The following is a 26,846-nucleotide window of genomic DNA, read 5'->3' as shown; positions in this document are numbered from 1 at the left end:
AATTACCATTCATTAGACAAATTAAATTGATTGCCTAATTTAAAATTATTATAGAAAGTCAAAATCCAATGCAATTATATCCAGAAACCAGTATTGATAAATTATTAAAAGTTTATTATCTTAAATAATATAGAAAAATCCCCACAGACGTGACTTTATGAATATATAAAACAAAATCTACTAAAATGTCTCCAGACAGACCCAGTAGGGGTACAGCACTTAAACAGGTTTGTTTAAAAAATTTGAATTACATAGGATACTTTTTTGGATAGAGTAGTGTAGGCTGATATACAGACTAATGTTACCAGGAACCCTGACATTCTTGGATCCTAGATAGAGTTATAGTAATAACAAGATTAGATGGGATTATTATAACGATTCAATACACATCTTTTGTAAAGCAGATGATTTAATGTTCCTGTGGACTGTTATATATCATAGAAATTATCCAAAAGATCTTATATGTCCACGTAATTCTTCTATATGTTGTAAACACCAAGCTGAACTTTCGGTGCCCAGGGATTTTCTTGTGCAATTGAAGTTCTGAGGACGTGGAATTTACATCCAATTTTAAAAAATGCAGATTGCGTTCACTTTGCGTCCCAAGATGACTCAGGCCCACAACGTTTACATGGGCCAAAATATTAAAGTGGATAAACGCAGAAATAACAAAATAAATATAAACTGAAAATTATGGGATTTTTTTTAATTTATTTATTACAGCTCAAAATCCAAATGTATTTTAGGTAGAGTAAAACTCAAATATTACTCATTGCTCATTTTAATTAGCAATATATATTTTCTTGCTGAAAAATCATTACAACGGTTCTCCCAAGACTGACGCAGTTCACTCTGCAGTAACCTAGGCAACCAATGTATTTACTTTTAATGATACAACTTAATTCAACTAAACATTTAGATAATAATAATAAGGTTCACTTTGCAGAAATATGTTTGCCCATATAAATTACTTGTCTTTTATCCTTTTTTACTGGATTTATAACTTTGGACTTTCTTTTTGGTTTCTTAAATATATGTACAATGAATAACAATTTAATTATTTTTTTCTTAAACATATTCAACAGAACTTTTATCTCTATAATATGCACATAAGCGGGTTAGGGTATTAAGGGCCCCTCTGTGTCTACTGAGCCTTAGGCAGGGGCCTAGATTACCTAATGGATGATAGGGCTCTGTTTAAGTGTTCTTAAGATTGAAGACTTCTCGTTTACAGTTTTAAAAGTGGTGGTACACATTAACTATGGGTTAGGGTAATCAGAGCTTCTCAATGTCCACTGGGCCTAAGGCAGGCATATATGTGCTGTGGATCGGTAATCCATCCTTCCTTTCTTATCCACCTTTCTTCCTCCCCTTCCTAATCGATGGTAAGGCTCTGTTTAAGTGTTCTTAAGTCTTGATAAGCATGCAGAATTCAAGTTTACAGTTGGAATTGTGTTGTTAGCACTGTCCAAACAGTTAAGGTCGGACCGTTCATTCAAAACATTTTCCAGTGCGGCCGGTATGGACCTCAAGAAGTTTTTCTTGAAATCGTGGCAAAAGTAAACATAGAGCAAGGGGTTAATGCAGCTGCTGAAGTAAGCCAAGCAGACCGTAGATTCTGTAATAACTGCATCAATTGTGCGGGATTTCCTATGGAGAGTTATTAATGGCCAAGTGCTATATGGAAACCAGCAGAGGAAGAAGCATACTATGACACCGGTGATGATTTGGAAAGGTCTGTGAGACCTATTCGGTTTCCTCATTGCTCGTAACTTACAGAAAACCAGGACATATGATATGAGGATAATGGTGAAAGGGAATGCAAACATGCAGACGTTTCTTGTGATAAACATTGCAAATCTCTTCTTCTCCTCATCGCTATCAAATATATCAACATATTTAGGATAACACTCGGTGACCAACTCAAACCAATGGTTAAACACCACGTGAGGGATGCTGGTTATTAGGGACAATAACCACACACATAACACAATGATGGTGGCTAACCTGGGTGTCCGGTGAATTTTGGTCCAAACTGGCAAAAAAATGGAGACACATCGGTCAATGCTGATGACGGTCATGAAATAGACGCTACTTAGCATGTTTATAAAGAGAACCGTGATCCCAGCCTTACACAAGGGATTATCATATTGAGTGTCCCAATACAAATCCCACTCAGAAATCCGTAGAGGGAGAGATGCAGGTAACAAAGTCAGCGATAGCCAAGTGAAGATACCATACGGCACTGACCGTCTTCATCTTGTAGCCGGCGATCCAGATCACTAAACCGTTCCCAATTATACCTAAAAATAAGACTATGCTGTACCAGATGATGGAAAATATCCGTATATTGTCTAAAGTTTCCGCATAGTAAGTGTCGTAGTCCGAGGTGGTGCTGAACCTACAAAAATAATGTCATATATTACTTAATACTGTATTAATATAATAATAAAACATAAATAAATGGTCATCATAACGCTATTATTTTGTGCTTTCCAAAATAGTTATCTGAGCTTGAGAAAAAGATTTGTTGAAAGTGATTGTGTGTTTTATTTAATTTTAATATATGTTATTTATTTATTCATATATGTGCTTTGAATCAATGATCCATCCTTCCTTTCTTCTCCACCTTTCTTCCTCCCCTTCCCTCTACTCATTTCTCCCACATCCCTTCATTCTCTATATACCCCCCCTCCCCTCTGCACACATGGGGCAGATACCATACAGGATACAGACAGATGTGGGACTGGTGGGGGGTGTTGTAATGTGGGGTTTGGTGGAAGCTCTTAATATTATGTGTAAGTTGGTGTAGGGTATTAATGATATGTGGTAGCTGGAAAATTGCATTAATGTAATGTGGGGGCTCTTTATTACATGTGGAAGCTTTTAATGTAATGTGGGTTATAGGAGGCTACTAACCCCAGAGTTTCTGAGGATTGTCTCACCCCTGTGCACGTTGTGACGTGGGTGTGTGCACACACAGGGACGTTTCTAATGATAGAAAGGTTTTTTCCTCCGCCAGCATCAGAAATCCCATAGATTGCGGTGGAAAGTGATCTGTGTTTTCTTAACCCAATAAATGTAGGAGATAAGTGGGACTCCTCCTTAACTCTTTAGTGTTATGGCTCGTGGGGCTCTCTGTCAGAGTAACTAGATAGCTAGATTGGTAGATAGATAGTTAGTTAGGGGTAGGTAGGTAGTTGGGTAGATATTAGATAGCCACTGGGTGTTTAGATAGGTAGTTAGTTTAGTTCATAGATAGATTAGATAGATTAATTTAAGTAGATTAGATAGGTCTTAGATAGGGTCAGTTAGGTCTGTTCTCTCTCAGAATCTGCCCTCATTCGTGCTGTCATTTCTATATTATGCTTCACCTGGCCAGTCTGTTTCTCTGAGCTCACTCACCTGGCTCCTCATTATCACCTGCAGCCTATTGGTTCTGCTCTCCTTAAATCGCCGGCTAATCCTCTGCAGGATTGCCGGTAATACGTCTACCTTAGTGTTATGCTCCCTTGTGTTATCCCTGTTACCTGTTCCTGTTGTCTCCTGCCGGCTTAGTGTATCCCTGTGTACCTGACTGGTGCCATTCCTGTCTACGTTATTGGATTTCCCTGTGTACCAACTCGGCTCTGTTTTGACGCTTCTCCTGTATCGATCTCCCGTGTGCCAGACCTGATTCTATTCCTGACTATTCTGCGATCTACTCACCTGTTCCAGTCAGCTATCTCCTGGACCCCGGTAAAGTCGTGCTCCCGAGCATGGCTCCGGCGTGATTTTCAGCTCTCCTGCTTACCCTAAACCGTTATATGGATACTCAACCCTGCACTTCCTACTCTACGTTCTCGGTAACTCTATTCCTAGGTTGTCCCCAGCCAGTGCACATCTCACGACCCTCTGTTTGTCTGCAGCCAAGCTTGTCCCCACCACTAGGGGCAACAGTGAACACCAGGCATTTGGAGTAGACTCCGGGTTTTTTGCCGTACTGGCTGGGGGGTTCCTAACATTTAGGGGGTCATGTTGAGGACCATGTATCATCCTTTGCCCTTAGCAGGTTACTATAATGTAGGAATTGTGAATTTATTAAATGTGGGGTATAATAATTTACTGTTGGGTCTCACTGGGAGAAATTTGAATACTATTAACCTGATAATGGGGCTGACTAGGGGGCAGTAGATTTATTTGCTACATGTTAAATACTATGAAATTATTTTGTGGGCTGTTTGGGAGGAGGGAGGCTTACTCATTAAATGTAAATTCTTTTTTTTAAGCACTGTCTTGAGAGATAGCCACGCCCTTTCATGCTGACCACTCCCACACCTATTTGACTGGCTCCACCCACCCATGTGACAATGTGTGTGGCCATTCATGGCAGTTTCTGTACATCATGGAGAGAGGATGGAACAGATACTGAACATTATAGCTAGATCTGCAAAAATGAAAAGACCTACTCCCCATCATCTGCTACTTTGATGTCCAAGGAAGAGATCGGCATGACTGGTGTCTCACTGTAAAGACAATGATACTATATATAAATAAACATATTAAAATCTAAAATTAGCAGTGCAAAAAAATATAGGTAATTTTTGGACAATTTATATGTAAGCATTTCATTATATACTTTTAATAGCTTAAGCAGCAACTGAGGTTCAGACCCCGGCAGCAGCAGCTGCAGGATCAGAGTTAGGAGAGAGCAGCAGTTTGCCGACTGTTCCTATTTTGGTGGGACAGTCCCGATTTTGCTTCAGTGTCCCGTGCTTTTTCCAGACTGCAGATACTGGGTATGTGCCATCTGTTTTTTTTAGAACCGTCTTAAGAGATAGCCACGCCCTTTCATGCTGACCAAACCCACACAATGGTGCACAGTATAAACTGCAACAAAGTCTGCTCCATGTGTTTCTATCTGTGCCCCATCTCCGTCTCTGTCACTCAAACCCAGGGCTGGACTGGCCATCGGGCACTTCTGGCAAATGCCAGAAGGGCCGAGGGCTAGATGGGCCGGCCAACACTTGTTGGATTCCTGGGCAGAGGTGGCTGGTTCTTGGGCAGGAGCCAGCCACCTCTGTTGCGCGACGGACGAGGGCTCCTCTGCTCCCTCCCCCTTATCCTGTGCACTTTGGACACAGTTTGTATTTTTTTTTCTGAATAGGGAGGGGATCGTGGGAGGGGGGTGCCGCGATTTTTGCAAGGGGGTCGCGGGGGTAGCCACGATTTTCGCGGGAGGGGGGGTTGCCGTGATTTTTGCACGGGGGGGGCCCCCAATATTCCCACGCGGGTCGCCGTGATTTTTGCGGGAGGGGGGGCAGGGTTTTCACTAGTGTGGGAGAGCCAGGGGGGAAGGGGGTGCTGGAAGAGGAGTGAGAGCCAGGAGGGAAGGGGGTACTGGAAGAGGAGTGACAGCCAGGGGGTGAAGGTGGTACTGGAAGAGGAGTGAGAGCCAGGAGGGAAGGGGGTGCTGGAAGAGGAGTGAGAGCCAGGAGGGAAGGGGGTGCTGGAAGAGGAGTGAGAGCCAGGAGGGAAGGAGGTGCTGGAAGAGGGGTAAGAGAGCCAGGGGGGTAGGGGGTGCTGGAAGGGGGTGAGAACCAGGAGGAAAGGGGGTGCTGGAAGAGTGGTGAGAGCCAGGAGGGAAGGGGTTGCTGGAAGAGGGGTGAGAGCCAGGAGGGAAGGGGGTGCTGGAAGAGGGTTGAGAGCCAGGAGGGAAGGGAGTGCTGGAAGAGGAGTGACAGCCAGGAGGAAAGGGGGTGCTGGAAGAGGGGTGAGAGCATGGAGGGAAGGGGGTGCTGGAAGAGTAGTGAGAGCCGGGAGGGAAGGGGGTGCTGGAAGAGTGGTGAGAGCCAGGAGGGAAGGGGGTGCTGGAAGAGGGGTGAGAGCAGGAGGGAAGGGGGTGCTTAAAGAGGGGTGAGAGAGCCAGGGGGGAAGGGGGTGCTGGAAGACGGGTGAGAGAGTCAGGGGGGAAGGGGGTGCTGGAAGGGGGTGAGAGAGCCAGGGGGGAAGGGGGTGCTGGAAGAGGGGTGAGAGAGCCACGGGGGAAGGGGTGCAGGAAGAGAGGTGAGAGCCAGGGGGAAAGAGGGTAAAGTGAGAGGGACAAAGGAGAAGATGGTGCAAGGGCATAGGTAAAAGAAAATGTAAAGGGAGAGACATCTTAAGAATGGGAATGTCAAGGAAGCAGCCATCATAAAACACAAGTAGTAATGAAGAATGGGAATGCACAGAAGGGACAAGTGTTAAAAGAAAATAAAAAAGCAAGCCTTCATACTCCATTCACTTATATTTTCCATACACCCACTTCTAAATTTCCACTTTGACCACTGCCCTCGGCCCTTGCTCCCGACTGGCTGTGTGAGCTGACAGCTGCAGATCCCTTCTGCAATCGTGTATTAAGTTGCTCCTGGGACAGACACTCTGATATGCTGTACCAATTTTTATTTGTGAATGAGTTTTTTTGTCTGGGCACTACTGTATGGCATAATGTTATTTGGGGGCACTATTGTGGCATAATATGATTTGGGGGCACTATTTTATGGTATATGATTTGTGGGCACTACTGCATTGCCAAATATGAATTGAGGGTAATATTATGTGGCATAATATGACTTGGTGGCACTACGGTGTGGTATAATATGAACTGGGCGCACTACGGTGTAGCATAATATGAACTGGGCGCACTACGGTGTGGCATAATATGAACTTCTGCCAAAGGCAAGGCTCTCATTGTTGAATATGATGGGAGCCCAAAGAAGTTGCTGTATCGGGGCCCAAAATTCCTCTTGTCAGCCCTGCCTGTGAGTCAAGGGGGTAGATGTCTCCAGGTAAATAATCTAAATGTTTCCTATCTAACCAAACTGATGGATCACATCCAATTATCTCTCACCCGCCTCCTCTATCCCCCTTAATTAATATACTGTGTTATTTAAAATGAATAGAAAAGACGCATATCCAGTTACTGTAGTATAAAAAAATTTCTCTGACATTTTTCTGTAGATGGAAATACTTTTAATGCGGCCGCGTGGGTTCAAATGATCATTCAATAGTTATGTTTTTTCTGAGTTTTATTTCATGTGGAATGATTCATGAAAATTCTGCCATTACTATTTAATTGAGGGAAAAGGGTTCCTGCTATCTATATGTGTGTAAGTACTCTGTTCGTTGTTGCTATTTTGTGGGAGATTTGAAAAAAGCAAAACATTGGTTTCCTACAGTGGCGTCTGTATAATTGGTGGTATTGCTGTAGTAAGGGGTGGCGTGCTGGTGGCAATGTTGTAGTGTGTTTGGGGCTTAGTATTGCTAATAAGTATGATAGGGTATTGCTGTAATGTGGGGGTGATGCGGGTTGCTGTAATGTGGGTGGGTATCGATGTAGTAGGAGTGTTGTGTGGGGGGTTATTTATTGCTGTAATTTGGGTACTAATAATGTATTGTCATGGTATTTATTGATGTAATATGGGTGCTAACAATATAATGTGGAGGGATATTAGGAGAAATAAATACCCCCCCCCCCCACACACACACACACACACACACTCACACTCATACTACATCATGTTGTACTGCGCCAGCATCAGTGTGCAACAATATAGTGCATGGAGCCCACAACACGTGGGCCTGTGTGCTTTAAATGCCAGGGCTGATTTTAAGTCTCAATCCGGCCCTGCTCATACCTATATGACTGGCTCCACCCACCCATGTGACAATGTGTGTGGCCAATCATTGCAGTTTCTGTACATCATGACAGCCCATAGCATTGGATGACTGCAGAAGTTTAGTTGCGGAAAATGAAAAGATTATGAAACAAATGCTGAACACTATCACTAGATATAAACCCGATGATAAAACCTACAGGTCAAAATATGCTGCATTGTCAAATAAGGTCCAATTATCCACAGAACGATTCTGCGTGACTGCTTTACCACTATAAACAAAGTTACAATATACAGTATCAATAATCATATTAAAAACTACAAATAGCAACAAATAGTAGAGGAATCTTTTCAAAAATCTATATGTTAGCATTTCATTATATACATTTATTATATGATAGTTTAATGCAAAATGTTCACAGATTATTTCAGTTTGCAGATTAGTACAATCTAAAGGGAAACTCCAGCAAAACCTAATGTTATAAGGAGAACACCCCCTTACCAAGTAATGGGACAGTGTCTGTGACTGTGCATTGCAGTTTCTGTACATCATGAAGATAATATGAAACAGATACTGAACATTATAACTAGATATGAGAAAAATGATATAACCTACAGGTCATAATCCGCTGTACTGTTATATAAGGTCCAATCCACAGAGGGAGTCGACATGGCTGCTTTTCCACTATAATAGAATAATACAATATATTATTAAACATATATAAACTACAGTTTGCAGTGCAATTACAGTTGTATAGTAAACATTTAAACAATCTATATGTGTTTTGCTATATTATATTATTACAGTTTAAAGCAGGGGTGTCCAACCTTTTAGCTTCCCTGGGCCACATTGGAAGACGACGAGTTGGTTTGGGCCGCACATAAGATACACTAACGATAGCTGATCATCCAAAAAACCATAGAAAACATAAAGTGCATTTAAGCCAGGCATTGTATATCAGGGTGCCCTGACCAGGCCTGCGGTACCTGACATATACACCACTGTGACCCCAGATTGTGACCTGTTTTGCTAATTACACCACTATGTTAGTTAAGGGATAACAACTTATAATGGGCCAAAGAGAATAATATATAATGCCCCATTAGTATTACAAGTAGAAGTATGTAGCAGGGAGATAAGGTCCATGATGCTCCAGGACCAGGTGACTTTTATTCACTGGTCAGCGTCCCTTGAAATAATAATAAAACAATCCCCCTTAACTTACCTTTTAATCGGCTTGTTCTCCTGTCCTCTTCTCTTCTTTTCTCCAATTCTGTGCTGCTGATTGTTCTTCTCGCGCGGGTGTCTCCTCTGTGCTGCGCTCCGCAATGAATGTTGGGCGTGATGATAACACACCCAACATTCACTGCGAGCACCGCACGGAGGAGGAGACAAGGGAGGGAGCCGGAGTACCAGCTGACGTGATCGCGTGACCGCAAGGTAAGTATTTTCTTTTCTTTTTTTTGCAGGATTTTTTTTTCCATTAACAGTGCTGCCCCCTTGCCACAACCAAAACTCCTTCTGGGCCACATTTACACGCGTGCTGGGCCGCATGCGGCCCGCGGGTTGGACAACCATGGTTTAAAGGGAGAGTCCAGACATAAAACACAATGTTATAATAGCTCCTCCACAGGGGCGCACGCAGGGGGGGTTTCTGGCTCTCCAGAAACCCATCCCCTCCGCTAACAAAGTGCCCTACCGCGGACACTTCTTTGACAGCGCCGCGGCTGCTATATAGTACAGTGCTGCCGAAACGGAGCTGCTTTTGGGTGTGGGGGGTAACCCCCCCTAAAAATCCTGCGTGCGCCCCTGCTCCACCTTCTCAATTAATGGTTCATGAGACCCCCTGCAATGCATAATTGCCTTGAAAATTGTGAGTACATACAGTGATGTGCCCGGCTGTCAGACAGACAATGATAGGAGTTCACCAGGAGATTTATCTGTTGTAGACACTGATTGAGGGAGTAGTCCCATGATGTGATTATACCAAGTGTGAGACTCCCTTGGTTCTCCATAATACATAATTATACATTATACACTATGCTGCAGAAAAGTATTCAGAACATACCTCTAATGCTCTGCTAACAGCGAGAACAAGGACAAGGTTTTGTCTCTACTTTCCTCAATGTCCGTGTGTACGATCCCTTATAGGTTCCTAAATTCATACAAATGTCCAGTTTAGGTCGATTTATGCAACTTTTATTTGCTTTTCATTTTATATTATGTTATGTCTCACAATGTAAGATTTTACTGGACATTCATCTCTAAGAATGTATATGTAAGAGAATTTAATGAATTTCTATTACAAGGATAAATCTAACAAACAAATATTGGCTAATTGGTTAACAAATTCTCTGACATAACCATTCATATGTATATGTAAGAATATTTGTCAACTAATATCTAATAAATTCTCTAGATATGTATTAAAACATTTAAGTAACAAGCAAATATTAACAAATAGACACATTCTATGATAATATAGACAAATCACATGTTGTCAATACAGGGTGAGACTGCACTGAAAAAAAAGAATTGAGAAACTGTTTTGTGTAGCTTAAAATTTGCATTGATTCAATATTTAATACCGAATATGAACTGATCTTCCCTTTCAAGTAAGGTAGCGCGATTGGTTTCAATTGTTCTCAGTATTGATATTGCATATTGTCTATTCCAATTACTCAAACATATTCTGTAGGTGAAAGATTATTCAGTACTAAAGTTGTATGGATACAATGTAACCAACAAGTAACTTTTCTCATAAATGCACAACCAGATAGTATATTACAACCCATACAGAAATATATGAAACATGATTTGTAAATATAATGTATTTGCTGCTGAAAGAGATTTTAGTAAACTACAATCTGTCTTATAATTTAATAGTTTATTAATGAAAATGTTAAATGGACGATTTCCTATCATTTCAACATACATTGTTGTGATACTTATTCATAATATTGATCCATAAGTGTCTATGGATGGGATATTGTGGGTCTCTTACCTTAGAATATGTTTGTTGCGGCAGATGGTGTCACAGTAGAAGATATTACAGGATAACACGTCCTTTGGTGTCCTCTGCGTCTGCTAAATATTGTATCTGAGCTGAGAAAATCGTGTTTATACTTCAGCCCGTTCTGTTAAAAAGACTCACATGGGTCTAATCTTGTCCTCATACATTGATATTATCATGGCTGAGTGATTAAATGTTGAGATATTTAAACTGTTGAAACTGGCGTTTTAGAGAACTATAAATTGATTATAATTACCATTCATTAGACAAATTAAATGGATTGCCTAAATTAAAATTATTATATATCAAATGCGATTATATCCAGAAACCCATATTGATATATTATTAAAAGTTTATTATCTTAAATAATATAGAAAAATCCCCACAGACGTGACTTTATGAATATATAAAATCAACTAAAATATCTTCAGACAGACAGACCCAGTAGGGGTACAGAACTTAAACAGGTTTGTTTAAAAAATTTGAATTACATAGGATATGTTTTTGGATAGAGTAGTGTAGGCTGATATACAGACTAATGTTACCAGGAACCCTGACATTCTTTGATCCTAAATAACAGAATAGATTTAGTGCAATAACAAGATTCGATGGGATTATTTTAATGATTCAATACACATGTTTTGTAAAGCAGATGATTAAATGTTCCTGTGGACTGTTATATATCATAGAAATTTACCCAAAGATCAAACATCTTATATGTCCACGGAATTCTTCTATATGTTGTAAACACCAAGCTGAACTTTCGGTGCCCAGGGATTTTCTTGTGCAATTGAAGTTCTCAGGACGTGGAATTTCCAATCAATTTTAAAAAATGCAAATTGTGTTCACTTTCCGTCCCAAGATGACTCAGACCCACAACGTTTACAGAGGCCAACATTTTAAAGTGGATAATCTGAGAAATAACAAATAAATATAAACTGAAAATTATGGGATTTTTTTAAAAATGTATTTATTACAGCTCAAAATCCAAATGTATTTTAGGTAGAGTAAAACACAAGTATTACTCATTTTAATAAGCAATATATATTTTCTTGCTGAAAAATCATTACAACAGTTCTCCCATGGCTGACGCAGTTCACTCTGCAGTAACCTAGGCAACCAATGTATTTACTTTTAATGATACAACTTAATTCATCTAAACATTTAGATAATAATAATAATAAGGTTCACTGTGCAGAAATATGTTTGCCCATATAATTACTGGTCTTTTTTCTTCTTTTACCGGATTTATAACTTTGGATTTTATTATTGTTTTACTTAAATATCTGTACAATGAATCAATAACAATTTAATTATTTTTTTTATTAAATGTATTCAGCAGAACTTTTATCTCTATATTACAGGAAATCCAACAGTAATTAGATCTTGGTGCACAGATTACAATCATTGGTAAGTTTACTACTAGATAGCAATGTATTAATTTCACATATTTATAAGCAGGGTACAGTTTCTCTCTAAATTTACCCATCTAAAAATGTGTTCATTATACTTTCAGCTACCTGATACAATACAATATGCTCTGTTACGTTTGAATGTGTCATCAATGTAAAGCACAACTGAAGTGTAATGTACAATACCTTATAGCACAACGTAGGTAAATGGTCATAGTAGCACAAAATACATTTATATACAGCAATTATCTGTGGCTGGGCACACTCTGATGTTATCATATCACCCAAATTATATTGCAATTTATTCTTTGAGATAATACACTTTTCATGACAAGAGTGCTATGTACAAGCCACCAGTAGGATGAATATGATATATTCCAACCAACATACAACATGTTATAAGATATTATTTTATGTATATGTTTCAGTTTTTAAGAACAGCTTCCCTTTTACATTTAAGTGCACAGACTGATTAAGACCCAATGAGGCCCTAGGCAAGATATTTTTTTGGGGGCTCCTTTCTTGCCCACTCAATTTATAGAAAAATCAACACATAAGCCGGTTAGGGTATTAAGAGCCCCTCAGTGTCCACTGAGCCTTAGGCAGGAGCCTAGATTACATAATGAATGATAGGGCTCTGTTTAAGTGTTCTTAAGTATTCTTAAGATTAAAGACTCCCCGTTTACAGCTTTAAACGTGGTGGTACACATTAACTATGAGTTAGGGTAATCAGAGCGTCTCAATGTCCACTGGGCCTAAGGCAGGCATATATGTGCTGTGGATCGGTAATCCGTCCTTACTTTCTTCTCCACCTTTCTTCCTCCCCTTCCTAATCGATGGTAAGGCTCTGTTTAAGTGTTCTTAAGTCTTGATAAGCATGAAGAATTCAGGTTTACAATTGTAATTGTGTTGGTTGCGCTGTCCATACAGTTAAGGTCAGACCGCTCATTAAAAACTTTTTCCAGTGCGGCCGGTATGGACCTTAAGAAGCTTTTCTTGAAATCGTGGCAAAAGAAAACATAGAGCAAGGGGTTAATGCAGCTGCTGAAGTAAGCCAAGCAGACCGTAGATTCTGTAATAACTGCATCAATTGTGCGGAATTTCCTATGGAGAGTTATTAATGGCCAAGTGTTATATGGAAACCAGCAGAGGAAGAAGCATACTATGACACCGGTGATGATTTTAAATGGTCTGTGAGACCTATTCGGTTTCCTCATTGCTCGTAACTTACAGAAAACCAGGACATATGATATGAGGATAATGGTGAAAGGGAATGCAAACATGCAGACGTTTCTTGTGATAAACATTGCAAATCTCTTCTTCTCCTCATCGCTATCAAAGAAATCAGAATATTTAGGATAACACTCGGTGACCCACTCAAACCCATGGTTAAACACCACGTGAGGGATGCTGGTTATTAAGCACAATAACCACACACATAGCGCAATGATGGTGGCTAACCTGGGTGTCCGGTGAATATTGGTCCAAACTGGCCAAAAAATAGAGACACAGCGGTCAATGCTGATGACGGTCATGAAATAGACGCTACTTAGCATGTTTATAAAGAGAACCGTGATCCCAGCCTTACATAAGAAATGATCATATGTAATAACCCAAAACAAAGCCCACTCAGAAATCCGTAGAGGGAGAGAGATGCAGGTAACAAAGTCAGCGATAGCCAAGTGAAGGTACCATACGGCACTGACCGTCTTCATCTTGTAGCCGGCGATCCAGATGACTAAACCGTTCCCAATTATCCCCAAAATTAAGACTACGCTGTACCAGATGATGGAAAATATCCGTATAATGTCTAAAGTTTCCCAATAGTAAGTGTCGTAGTCCGAGGTGGTGCTGAACCTACAAAAATAATGTCATAGATTACTTAATACTGTATTAAAATAATAATAAAACATAAATAAATGGTCATTATAAAGCTATTATTTTGTGCTTTCCAAAATAGTTATCTGAGCTTGAGAAAAAGATTTGTTGAAAGCGATTGTGTGTTGTTGTTTTTTCTTGTTATGTATGTTATTTACTTATTCATATATGTGCTGTGGATCAGTGATCCATCCTTCCTTTCTTCCTCCCCTTCCCTCTCCTCATTTCTCCCACATCCCTTCATTCTTTATATACCCCCCTCCCCTCTGCACACATGGGGTAGGAGCAGTCATTATACAGGACACAGACAGATGTGGGACTGGTGAAGGCTCTTAATATTATGTGTAAGTTGGTGTGGGGTATTAATGATATGTGGTAGCTGGAAAATGGCATTAATGTAATGTGGGGGCTCTTTATTACATTTGGAAGCTTTTAATGTAATGTGGGTTAGAGGGAGCTACCAACCCCAAAGTTGGTGAGGATTTTCTAACCCCTGTGCTTAGTCTCCTCCTATCCCTGGCATTTCTCATAGACTTCAATGGACTTTGTGTGCGTATGTGCACTTTGTGACGTGGGTGTGTGCACACACAGGGATGTTTATAATGATAGAAAGGTTTCTTTCCTCTGCCAGCATCAGAAATCCCATAGATTTCAGTGGAAAGTGATCTGTGGGTTTTCTTAACCCAATAAATCTTGGCGATAAGGAGGACGCCCCTTTAGCTCTTTAGGGGGTCATGTTGAGGACCATATATCATCCTTTGCCCTCAAGAGGTTAATATGTTGTAGGAATTGTAAATTTATTAAATGTGGGGTATAATAATTTACTGTTGGGTCTCATTGGGAGAAATCTGAATACTATTAACCTGATAATGCAGCTGACATGGGGGCAGTAGATTTATTTGCGTTATGTTAAATACTATGAATTTATTTTTGGGACTGATTGGGAGGAGGGAGGCTTACTCCATTAAATGTAAATTCTTTTTTTTTTTTTTTTCAAGCACTGTCTTAAGAGATAGCCACGCCCTTTCATGATGACCACTCCCACACCTATTTGACTGGCTCCACTCACCCATGTGACAATGTGTGTGGCCATTCATTGCGGTTTCTGTACATCATGGAGAGAGTATGAAACAAATACTGAACATTATAATGAAAATACCTACTCCTCATAATCCGCTGTACTGTTATATAAGGTCCAATTATCCAAGGAAGAGATCGGCATGACTGGTGTCTCACTGTAAAGACAATGATACTATATATAAATAAACATATTAAAATCTAAAATTATCAGTGCAAAATATATAGGTAACTTTTCAACAATTTCTATGTAAACATTTCATTATATACTTTTGATAGCTTAAGCAGCAACTATAAGAAAAGTGATATAACCTACAGGTCATAATCTACTGTACTTTTATATAAGGTCCAATTATCCACAGAGGGAGTCGACATGGCTGCTTTTCCACTATAATAGAATAATACAATATATTAATAAACATATACAAACTACAGTTTGCAGTGCAAATACAGTAGTATAGTAAACATTTCAATGATCTATATGTATTTTGCTATATTATATTATTACAGTTTAAAGGGAGAGTCCAGACAACACACAATGTTATAACAGCCCCTCCACCTTCTCAATCAATGGTTTGTGTGACACCCTGCGATGCATAATAGCCTTGAAGATTGTGAGTACATACAGTGATGTGCCCGGCTGTCAGACAGACAATGATAGGAGTTCACCAGGAGATTTATCTGTTGTAGACACTGATTGGGGGAGTAGTCCCATGACCTGATTATACCAAGTGTGAGACTCCCTTGGTTCTCCATAATACATAATTATACATAATACACTATGCTGCAGAGAGGTATTCAGAACATACCTCTAATGCTCTGTTAACAGCGAGAACAAGTACAAGGTTTTGTCTCTACTTTCCTCAATGTCCGTGTGTATGATCCCTTATAGGTTCCTAAATTCATACAAATGACAATTCCTCCGACAATTCCCTCCTTGACCCTCTCCAATCTGGTTACCGCCCCCTCCACTCCACTGAAACTGCCCTGGCTAAAGTCACCAATGACCTCCTATCAGCCAAATCCAGGGGTCACTTCTCCTTACTTATCCTCCTCGACCTCTCCGCGGGCTTTGACACCGTGGACCACCCCCTCCTTCTGCAAACTCTTCTCTCTCTAGGCCTCTCTGGTTCTGTCCACGCCTGGTTCTGCTCTTACCTTGCAAACCGTCCAGCTCTTCCACCACCCCCATACCCCTCCAAGTAGGAATCCCCCAGGGCTCTGTTCTCGGCCCCCTTCTCTTTTCACTCTACACTTCCTCACTTGGTGCGCTCATCTCCTCCTTTGGTCTTCAGTATCACCTTTATGCTGACGACATTCAACTCTACATCTCCTCTCCTGATCTCTCGTCCACCCTCCTCTCTCGTGTATCTGACTGCCTCTCTGCCATCTCCTCCTGGATGTCCTCACGCTTTCTCAAAATTAACATCTCCAAAACGGAACTCATAGTCTCTCCTCCTTCCAGACTCCCCTCTCACCACAACCTCTCTATCGTTGTTAACAACACCACCATCTCATCTGTCACCCAACTCCGTTGCCTGGGTGTCACTCTTGACTCCTCTCTCTCTTTTGCCCCCCACGTCCAATCCCTTGCTCAAGCCTGTCGCTTCCAACTGCGCAACATCGCCCGCATCCGACCCTTCCTCTCACTAGACGCCACCAAAACCATCATCCATGCACTCATCATCTCCCACCTGGACTACTGCAACCTCCTCCTCACTGGCCTCCCTCTCTCCCATCTCGCCCCGCTCCGATCTGTACTCAATGCAGCTGCCAGACTTATCTTTCTCTGACGTCGCTCCTACTCTGCCTTCTCTCTCTACCAGGCCTTACACTGGCTCCCTTTCCCTTACAGAATCCTCTTTAAACTCCTTACTACCACTTACAAAGCTCTCTCCCAGTCTACTGCTCCCTACATCTCTAACCTCCTTACCATTTATACTCCCGCTAGATCCCTGCGCTCGGCAAACGACCGTCGCCTCTCCACTACTCTTATTACCTCTTCCCACTCCCGAGTCCAAGACTTCTCCCGAGCTGCCCCCCTGCACTGGAATGACCTCGCTCGCTCCATCCGTCTCGCTCCCGATCTGAGCTCCTTCAAACGAGCACTCAAAACTCACCTGTTCCTGAAAGCCTACTAACCATCCACTTAACCCCTCATCCACTCTGCTTGTTCTCCCTCCTCTCCCCTGGTCCCTTTTTCTCCCTTGCATCACTACCTCCCTTCGTGCCTGTTTTGTCCACCCTCCCTTAGGATGTAAGCTCGCATGAGCAGGTCCCCTCTCCCCCCCTGTCTTCATACCGACTCTTCTGCTCCGCCCTCACTCCATATGTCTGCCCGGAGTTTCCGAAGCATTGGTACTTAGTGTTTATTGTTCTGTGATGTTTTACCCTGTATGGTCTACTGTTCGTATTATGTACGGCGCTGCGAAAACCCTGTGGTGCCCAACAAATAAATGATAATAATAATACAAATGTCCAGTTTAGGTCGATTTGTGCAACTTTTATTTACTTTTCATTTTATATCATGTTATGTCTCACAATGTAAGATTTTACTGGACATTGATCGTTAAGGATGTATCTGTAAGAGAATTGAATGTGTTTCTATTACAAACATAAATCTAACAAACAAATATTAGCTAATTGGTTAACAAATTCTCTTACATAACCATTCATATGTATATGTAAGAGAATTTGTCAACTAATATCCAATAAATTCTCGAGATACATATTAAAACATTTCTGTAACAAGCAAACATTGACAAATAGACACATTTTATGATAATATAGACAGATCACATGTTGTCAATACAGGGTGAGACTGCAGTAAAAAAAGGATTTGAGAAACTGTTTTGTCTCACTTAAAATTTGAATTGATTCAATATTTAATACTGAATATGAGCTGATCTTCCCTTTCAAGTAAGGTTGAGCAATTGGTTTCAATTGTTCTCAGTATTGATATTGCATATTGTCTATTCTAATTGCTCAAACACGTTCTCTAGGTAAAAGATTATTTAGTACAAAGGTTGGATGGATACCAGAGCTGGATTAAGGCTCTGGGGGGCCCGGGGCACTTTAGACAGGGGGGCCCCTATGATGTAACATGGTTATCATTTTATACAAATGCACAGGCAATACAGTGTGCACTACTGTTAATTGCACACAGCTCTGCCTTCACCAGCAGTACAGTGTGAAACGGGACATACCTCCCAACTGTCCTTGTAGTCGGACCCAATCCTGACTACACGAGACAGTCACCCAAATTCAGGACTGCCCGACCAGATTCAGGACAGTTGGCAGACTGTCCTGCTCTCTTACCTGTTCTTATCACTGACCCCACCTGTGGCTGCTGGTGACTTTAGCTCAGTTGCTGCTTGTCTGGATTCTGGAATGTTGGAGGCCCTATATGGAAAAAAAAATGGGTACATGAAATTTTAGAAAATTCCAACCAGCCCCAGCATTATTACCACAATAGTATTCCTATTTAATATATAAACAAATTTCCCTTCCTCCAAACAGCCTCAGCAATAAATTAAATGGCGTTTAAAAAATATAACCATTTCCCACATCCACGGCATTAAATAATTCATATCCACATTTAATAAAAAGACCTAATTTTCCCCAAAACAGACCAACATTCATTTTTGAACTTCCAAACCACCCTAGCATTAACTTTTAAGGTCCAATCACCCCATCTTAAATTGATAGACCCCACTATTAAATTAAATTGCCCCACCATCACCCCACAATAAAATAGCACCCATTAAATAATTAGCATCCACCTGCAATCCAAGATTAAATTAATAACCTACCTCCCACAATATATTAAGAACCCCCCTTCCCTCATACTTTTTATTAACATACTACCCCCTCTCCCTCACACATTTTATTAACATACTACCCCCTCTCCCTCACACATTTTATTAACATACTACCCCCCTCACACACACACATTATATTTACATACTACACCCACAAACTTTGTTCTATCCATGCACTGTATGACCTTGTTCTCTTCACACATGGGACGGCACCTGTCATGTGGTGCACGTCCCATGTGACACCAATAGCAGCCACACATAGGGTAAGGGGGGGAACGTATAGTAAGGATCCGCGGCCAATGATAGAAGTAATAGAGACTTGGGCCAGTGCAGGGACCTGCCCAAAATAGTCTCTTTTTTTCTGTCCGGCCCAGCGGGCATATGCCCCCCAGCTCTCTGTCCCAGCCCATCCCTGAAATTAGCATTGATACTGCACATTAAAAATAAAGAAGCACTGATAAAATGACATCAGTTTTGACATATATATATATATCAAAATTGGTGTCATGTTATCATGGTTTCTTTTTTTTGAATGTGCGGTATCATTGCTATATATGTGAGTGTGTGTGTGTGTGTGTGTGTGTGTATGTATGTGTATATAATATATATATATATATATATATATATATATTCTCTAATAATGATTAGATGATTAAGGATTATGACCCAGACCCACTCCTGTCACCCACAGACACCCAGTCACACTCAGACCCACTCCTATTACCTACAAACAGTCAGACCCACTCCTGTCACCCACAGACACTCAGACCCTCCCCTGTCACCCACAGACACTCAGACCCTCCCCTGTCACCCACAGACCCTCTCCTGTCACCCACAGACACTCAGACCCTCTCCTGTCACCCACAGACACTCAAACCCTCTCCTGTCACCCACAGACACTCAGACCCTCTCCTGTCACCCAGACACTCAGACCCTCTCCTGTTACCCACAGACACTCAGACCCTCTCCTGTCACCCAGACACTCAGACCCTCTCCTGTCACCCACAGACACTCAGACCCTCTCCTGTCACCCAGACACTCAGACCCTCTCCTGTTACCCACAGACACTCAGACCCTCTCCTGTCACCCAGACCCTCTCTTGTCACCCACAGACACACAGACCCTCCCCTGTCACCCACAGACCCCCCATGTTCAGTCACCTTTGGTCAGGCCTCTGGCTGGCAGGTTAAGCTGGCCACTCTTCATGCCGCCTTGATCAGCCCCTGGGGCACCGCCGGCTCTCTGATCTATGAAGCTGTCCCGGGATTAGGAGCTGCTGCTGCTGCACATGCGCAGCAGCTCCATTTCAGCCCCTTTTAGAATGTACAGCAGCCGCGGTGCTGCTTGTACATCAGGCCAGCTGACACATTTTGTGAGGGGTGAGGGGGAAGGGGGGGGGGGTTGCGCCTACGTCAGGGGGGCCCCACAGCCGCGCGCACAAGCAGAAGAATCGGATCACCAACTGACAGGTGATCCGATCAGCGTGTGGCCGGCGGCGGCGGGGGGCCCTCAGAGAGAGGGGGGCCCGGGGCACATGCCCCCTGTGCCCCCCCCTTAATCCGGCCCTGATGGATACAATGTAACTATTACACTGATGGTAAATCACAAGGTCATTTATTGCAGGAGAGATGAAACGTGATAGAAAGATAAGTCTCTGGGTTTTATTACATGATGTCTTATTATCCAACAAGTAACTTTTCTCATAAATGCACAACCAGATAGTATATTACAACTCATACAGAAATATATGAAACATGATTTGTAAATACAATGTATTTGCTGCTGAAAGAGATTTTAGTAAACTACAATCTGTCTTATAATTTAATTGTTTATTAATGAAAATGTTAAACGGACGATTTCTTATCATTTCAACATATATTGTTGTGATACTTATTCATAATATTGATCCATAAGTGTCTATGGATGGGATATTGTGGGTCTCTTACCTTAGAATATGTTTGTTGCAGCAGATGGTGTCACAGTAGAAGATATTACAGGATAACACGTCCTTTGGTGTCCTCTGCGTCTGCTAAATATTGTATCTGAGCTGAGAAAATCGTGTTTATACTTCAGCCCGTTCTGATAAAAAGACTCACATGGGTCTAATCTTGTCCTCATACATTGATATTATTAAGGCTGAGTGATTAGATGTTGAGATATTCAAACTGTTGAAACTGGTTTTTTTGTTGAACTATAAATTGATTAAAATTATCATTCATTAAACAAATTAAATTGGTTGCCCAAATTAAAAATGTTATAAAACGTCACTATTCAATGCAATTATATCCATAAACCCATAATTGATATATGACAGACAGACCCAGTAGGGATACAGCACTTAAACAGGTTTGTTTAAAAAAATTGAATTACATAGGATACGTTTTTGGATAGAGTAGAGTAGACTGATATACAGAATAATGTTACCAGGAACCCTGACATATTTGGATCCCAAATAGCAGGATAGAGTTATTGCAATAGCAAGATTAGATGGGATTGTTTTAATGATTCAATGCACATCTTTTGTAAAGCAGATGATTTAATGTTCCTGTGGACTGATATATATCATAGAAATTACCCTAAAGATCTTATATGTCCGCGTAATTCCTCTATATGTTATAAACTGCGAGCTGAACTTTCGGTGCCCAGGGATTTTTTTGTGCAATTGAAGTTCTCAGGACGTGCAATTTCCATCCAATTTTAAAAAAATGCAAATTGCGTTCACTTTGCGTCCCAAGATGACTCAGGCCCACAACGTTTACAGGGGCCAAAATATTAAAGTGGATAAATGCAGAAATAACAAAATAAATATAAACTGTAAATTATGGGATTTATTTTTAATTTATTTATTACAGGTCAAAATCCAAATGTATTTTAGGTAGAGTAAAACATAAATATTACTCATTTTAATAAGCAATATATATTTTCTTGCTGAAAAATCATTACAACGGTTCTCCCAAGTCTGACGCAGTTCACTCTGCAGTAACCTAGGCAACCAATATATTTACTTTTAATGATACAACTTAATTCATCTAAACATTTAGATAATGATAATAAGGTTCACTTTGCAGAAATATGTTTGCCCATATAATTTACTGGTCTTTTATCCTTTTTTACTGGATTTATAACTTTGGATTTTATTATTACTTAAATATCTGTACAATGAATCAATAACAATTTAATTATTTATTTTCTTAAACATATTCAACAGAACTTTTAATCACTATATTACTGGAAATCCAACAGCAATTAGATGGTTGGTGCACAGATTACAATCATTGGTAAATTTTCTATTAGATAGCAAAGTATTAATTTCACATATTTATAAGCAGGGTACAGTTTCTCTCTAAATTTACCCATCTAAAAATGTTATTCATTATACTTTCAGCTACCTGATACAATACAATATGCTCTGTAACGTTCGAATGTGTCATCAATGTAAAGCACAACTGAAGTGTAATGTACAATACCTTACAGCACAGCGCTAGTTAAAGGTCATAGTAGCACAAAATACATTTAGATACAGCAATTTACTGTGGCTGGGCACACTCTGATGTTATTAAATCACCCAAATCATATTGCAATTTATTCTTTCAGATAATATACTTTTCAGGACAAGAGTGCTATGTAGAAACCACCAGTAGAATGAATATGATATTGTTGAAGTCGTATAATTGGATGAACGAAAGTATATTGGTTTAATATTGGTTTGCCGTGCGTATTGCGAAGCGTACGCCACGTAACACGTGGCGTGATGCGATCGCACAGTAAAATACGCACGCACACACTAGCATTACAACATTTAGTTATTTATACAATTCATATTGGTTCCGTTACACTGTAATTTATGAGCAGATAGCATTTGGTTTATTATTAGTTTATATAAAATGATTATATGTACCTTTTAGTGTTATTAAAGGTTTAGGTTATAGGAAAGGTGTCATGCCTGCTATTATATTGAAGCCCTAATCATCAGCAGCTGTCCGGTGCAGTCGGCGAAGAGATCGCACATTGCATACTTTAGTTATTGATATTAGGGAATAAACCTTTGTATGATGCTGGCTATGAAAGGAGCAGACCCCCTGGAGAGACGACCCCCTCCTTTGGATTCCTTAGATTGAATCAGCCTATGAACTGTTTACCCTGAAGCCACCCTGTGCCTGGACCTATGGAAGCAAGCTACGTCATCTCTATTGTTCACAATGAAACACTGACTGTATATATTAGCTGCATCCCCCACCAGGGTCAGTCAACTCTGACCACAGTTATCTAACAGATACACTGTTCCATTGGGACCCATGGAAGCGCAGCGATTGCAGCGGTATGTATGTATGTAACTTTTGGTATTGGCTATGCTGTACTGTACTTTATCACAATATAATAATGTATTAAATTGTTGATTATTTACATCTGCTAAAATAAAGCACCATGTGCTTTGGAAACACATACAATTGATTGGGCAATGCTTATTTTAAAACGATAGAATTACTTTAATAATTTGGGGGCTCGAAGTTGAGTCACGTTACCGGCAGGTATGCAACGCTTACGTTATTCGGTTCCTCAACAAAGGGTGGATTGACGGACGCGTCGCATAGCAGGAAAGAACGCATTGTGTTTAAGACCTGTGGTTCACTTTGTGTTGAGAGACCGAATGTCCGTTGTTGCATAGACTGAAGGAACGCTAATTAGAATCTAGGGACAAGAAAGAAAAATGTTTCTTTTTATTGTTTTACGTTTTAAAGTGTATTGCATTGCTGAGCGTATGTGTATTTCCGGCTGTGCGTACGCAAACTTCCGGTAGATTTGCCACGTGGTTAAACAATCGTCTTGATAGTTAGTATATGTGCATAGTATAATTACTTGTGAAAACCTCTGAGACATTATTACTGTTGTTGGGAACTTTCAATTTTCTGCGCAGAAAAGGTGTATAGTGTGTGATTTTGTAACGTAAATACACTGTTATTATTCATTGTACTCAGTTGCTGTCTGACGAGGTGGATTGCCCAACTGAAGGACGGTATACAGGGCAGGTATACCGAATGCGAAAACCGAGTTTTCACAAAGCGCTACCAATAGATCGCAAGGTTTGCTAATAATTAGTATTGGTAGGCTGTGCGATCTAACCGCATGACAACCATCAGTGCGAATTGGTGAAGCAGCTAGGAGGAATTATGTTGGAAAGGCTGGTTGATTGTATCGACTTTGTTCTCCCAGTTATAATAAACTCAGCAGATTTTTGTGGTTGAGCCAGGGTATCGAGGAGCTGATAGCCCTTGGGGCCCACAGTGATATTTCTGTATTAAGGATCCTCGCCTGGTGCGAGAAAAGCGAGTGAACGCGGCTAAAGGAAATACGTTCACCGAGCATTACAGATCTCTAGCCGTGATTGTAGCAACAGAGTTGAAATTGTTGGGTGGAAAGAACAGAGCATTGCGGTGTGTCTGTATTCCACATAAAAGGGTATTGTTGGCCGGAAGGAACAGAGCATTGCGGTGTGTCTGTGTTCCGGGTAGAAGGTATATTGTTCAACATGGGTGCTAAGCATACGCTAGAGATGGCCATTGTACTGCTTAAGGAAGGTCTTATTGAGTCAGCGAGATTTCTCATGTGTGAAAAATATGGTGCATACGCAACTGTGTATTGTGACACGTGGGTCGAAATGACCAAAGATTGTGATAGGCCTTTCCCAACAACAGGGAGTTTTAATGCAGAGGTACTAAATACCGTAAAAGATAAAGTACGGTTGATTAAGTCAACGAAAGTAAGAAATGCACATAATCATTGTATAAAATCGTGTCAAATGGAAGGTATCACGTGGCAAAGCAGCGAACACACAGCGGAAGTGAGTGTAGCGAAAAACGCGTGTTCAGCGGAAGTAAGCGTAACGGAAACAAGCATTCCGGAAGTGTGCGTTGCAAAGCGTGGCGAACTGAGCGCAAACACACCCCCGACAAATTCGGTCAGGGAGGGAAGTACAGCCAATACCAAAAATGTAAAAACTGTAACTAGTAACTTGTATGTTGTTTTAAGTAATGTTAAAAGTAATGTTTCAGGACAAAGAAGAGGGACAGTCCCACCAGCAGGGGCAGCGGCTGAAAGTGGTGAGAATAATGAAAAGGTTAACACAGGGGGAGACATCCATTGTACTGCAGCAGCAATTTCAGCAACTAGTTCAGAACATAGTCATTTGGTAGACTTACATCCTGTCTGCACTACAACAGTTCCCAATGGGAAAGCGGACAGAGATGGTGACGTTCCCTTAAAACATGTAGCAAAGCATGATACATGCCCTAGGTCTGAAATATTTTCAATTTTGTCTGATTTCCCTGATCCTAGGAAAGATTTGACCAAATGTCAGCAGTTTATTAGATATTATGGTAATGTGTATGAGCCAACTAATAACGATTGGCGAGTAATATTGAAAACCTGTCTTCCTCTCAATACTGATATACAAAAGTTCATTAAGGATTGTATGTTGGAGGAGGATGAATCCTTAACCGAGTAGACAATATTAGACAAATAATCACACGGTTGGCCATATATTTCCCAGTGATAGTGGACTGGAGTAAAATTTTTACTATCCAGCAAAAAGATAGTGAAAATGCAACAGACTATTTTTGCAGAGCTCTAATAGAAATGGGCAAATATACTGGGGTACCAGACATAAAAGATAGTGTACCCTACAGAGAGGTTGCTGTTAAAGTTCTAATGAAAACTTGAAAAGAAGGGTGCAAACTTCATTACCATACTGGAGAGGAAGTACTGTAAGTGTTCTCAGGGAGTCAGCTATAGAACATGATAGAAGTATGAATAAAGAGAAAGAGACACTAAGTGATAGGGTAATGATGGTAAGTATCCCAGCATTAGAGGGTCTGCACACCCGACCACCAGCATACAACCCACATAATAAGAAACATAGAAAAATCAGGTGTTTTAAGTGTAACGAAGAATGCCATTTCGCAAGAGATTGTAAAAAGGAAGAGAAACAACATGAGTTGAGGAAGTGTTTTCAATGCAATAAAATAGGACACCTAGCAAAAAAGTGTGCAGACATGACAGGGACGTGTTTCTACTGCCGTAAGAAGGGACACATGAGTAGGAACTGTGTAGAGAGAAGAACGGATACCTGGGTTGGAAATCACATAGACATCCACAAAAGAGGCGTACACTTCTCTCAGAGGTTCCCCTACAATTGATTGCACACTCTGTAACAACTAATACTTTGGGGGAGAACTATAACCAACTCTAGAGTTCAGGTCAGACATTGCAGTCCTACAACCAGGGGGGGATTTAATCTATGGTAAGTATTAGTGTGTACTTTTAGGAAGAAACTGAGTTTAAAAAGTAATCTTTGTTGATTTTGTTTGTTTGTTTTATGTTGTCAAATGCTTGTTTTCCTAATCGCTGGCCGATGGTAAAGAATGAGAATGTTTGGTTTGTTTGTTGTTTAAAGATAACTATCTTGTCTTTTCTTCACAGATAAAGGCAGACAAAAGAAGTATAGACTAGTGTTTAAAAGGGGTGAGATAGAGAAATAGAAGAATTACTCTTGAAAGACTAATTAACACTAGACACATGGAACACTCTTTGTTAGGCTGCAGTGTCTCATGATAATTTGTTTGGCTGAGAATCATTATCCAACAATGAAGTATATACATACTTTGCTCCAAAATATCGTTTAGGTATCTCAGACGAGTCATCAACAGTTACTTTTTTACATTTCTCTATTATAAGTTAGGAATGTCCGTTGAAAAGGTATGTAGTCAATGAGATACCGAGTTCTTAATGAACAAATGACGGACGACACTGGATTGCACTGTTAAGACCCCCTAGTCAAGTATGGGGAGGGGTCATAGTTAGCAAATAGCTAAGGGGAGCAGTGGAATGAATACAGCCATTTCCCCATAGAGTCAGAGTCCAATCCAGCTGTCATTTTGTTGTAAAAATCTCCCTTTCTGCATGTATGTTTGTATTCAAATCTTTATATTCCCATCATTCATTGCTTTCCTATTT

The 26,846-nt window shown here is 40.6% G+C and overlaps 1 protein-coding gene and 1 long non-coding RNA gene across 3 annotated transcripts; both read right to left on the bottom strand.

The window, feature by feature from the left end:
• Nucleotides 1-4,472: 4,472 nt before the first annotated feature.
• Nucleotides 4,473-10,755, bottom strand: LOC142106598 (uncharacterized). 2 transcript variants are annotated; one of them, XR_012679748.1, is made up of 4 exons: nucleotides 10,640-10,755; nucleotides 9,704-9,790; nucleotides 8,251-8,319; nucleotides 4,473-4,505 (listed from the first exon to the last, which is right to left on the bottom strand). It is a non-coding gene; the product is annotated as an uncharacterized LOC142106598 (long non-coding RNA). The 2 variants fall into 2 exon arrangements; XR_012679747.1 differs by lacking the exon at nucleotides 9,704-9,790.
• An 852-nt stretch (nucleotides 10,756-11,607) lies between these two features.
• On the bottom strand, nucleotides 11,608-20,871 carry LOC142107721 (formyl peptide receptor 2-like). Its single transcript, XM_075191309.1, has 4 exons — nucleotides 20,783-20,871; nucleotides 15,332-15,403; nucleotides 15,102-15,173; nucleotides 11,608-13,917 (listed from the first exon to the last, which is right to left on the bottom strand). The coding sequence occupies exons 2-4, from the start codon at nucleotides 15,388-15,390 to the stop codon at nucleotides 12,912-12,914; spliced, it is 1,137 nt and encodes a 378-aa protein (XP_075047410.1). The 5' UTR covers nucleotides 15,391-15,403; nucleotides 20,783-20,871; the 3' UTR covers nucleotides 11,608-12,911.
• Nucleotides 20,872-26,846: the final 5,975 nt, after the last annotated feature.

The sequence above is a fragment of the Mixophyes fleayi genome, chromosome 11, assembly GCF_038048845.1.
Source record: "Mixophyes fleayi isolate aMixFle1 chromosome 11, aMixFle1.hap1, whole genome shotgun sequence".
In the NCBI taxonomy this organism is placed as follows: Eukaryota; Metazoa; Chordata; class Amphibia; order Anura; family Limnodynastidae; genus Mixophyes; species Mixophyes fleayi.
The sequence above is the reverse complement of the archived record's forward strand: the minus strand, read 5'-3'. Positions and strand labels throughout refer to the sequence as shown.

Bases quoted from the DNA above. Each gene is read 5' to 3' on its own strand.
- LOC142107721 (XM_075191309.1), bottom strand. From the start codon at position 15,390: ATGTCGACTCCCTCTGTGGATAATTGGACCTTATATAAAAGTACAGTA. The intron at 15,174-15,331 runs GTAGGTTATATC...TTGTCTTTACAG, and splicing joins AGTACAGTAGATTATGACCT to TGAGACACCAGTCATGCCGA. The intron at 13,918-15,101 runs GTAGGTATTTTC...TTATTTTTGTAG, and splicing joins AGTACAGCGGATTATGAGGA to GTTCAGCACCACCTCGGACT.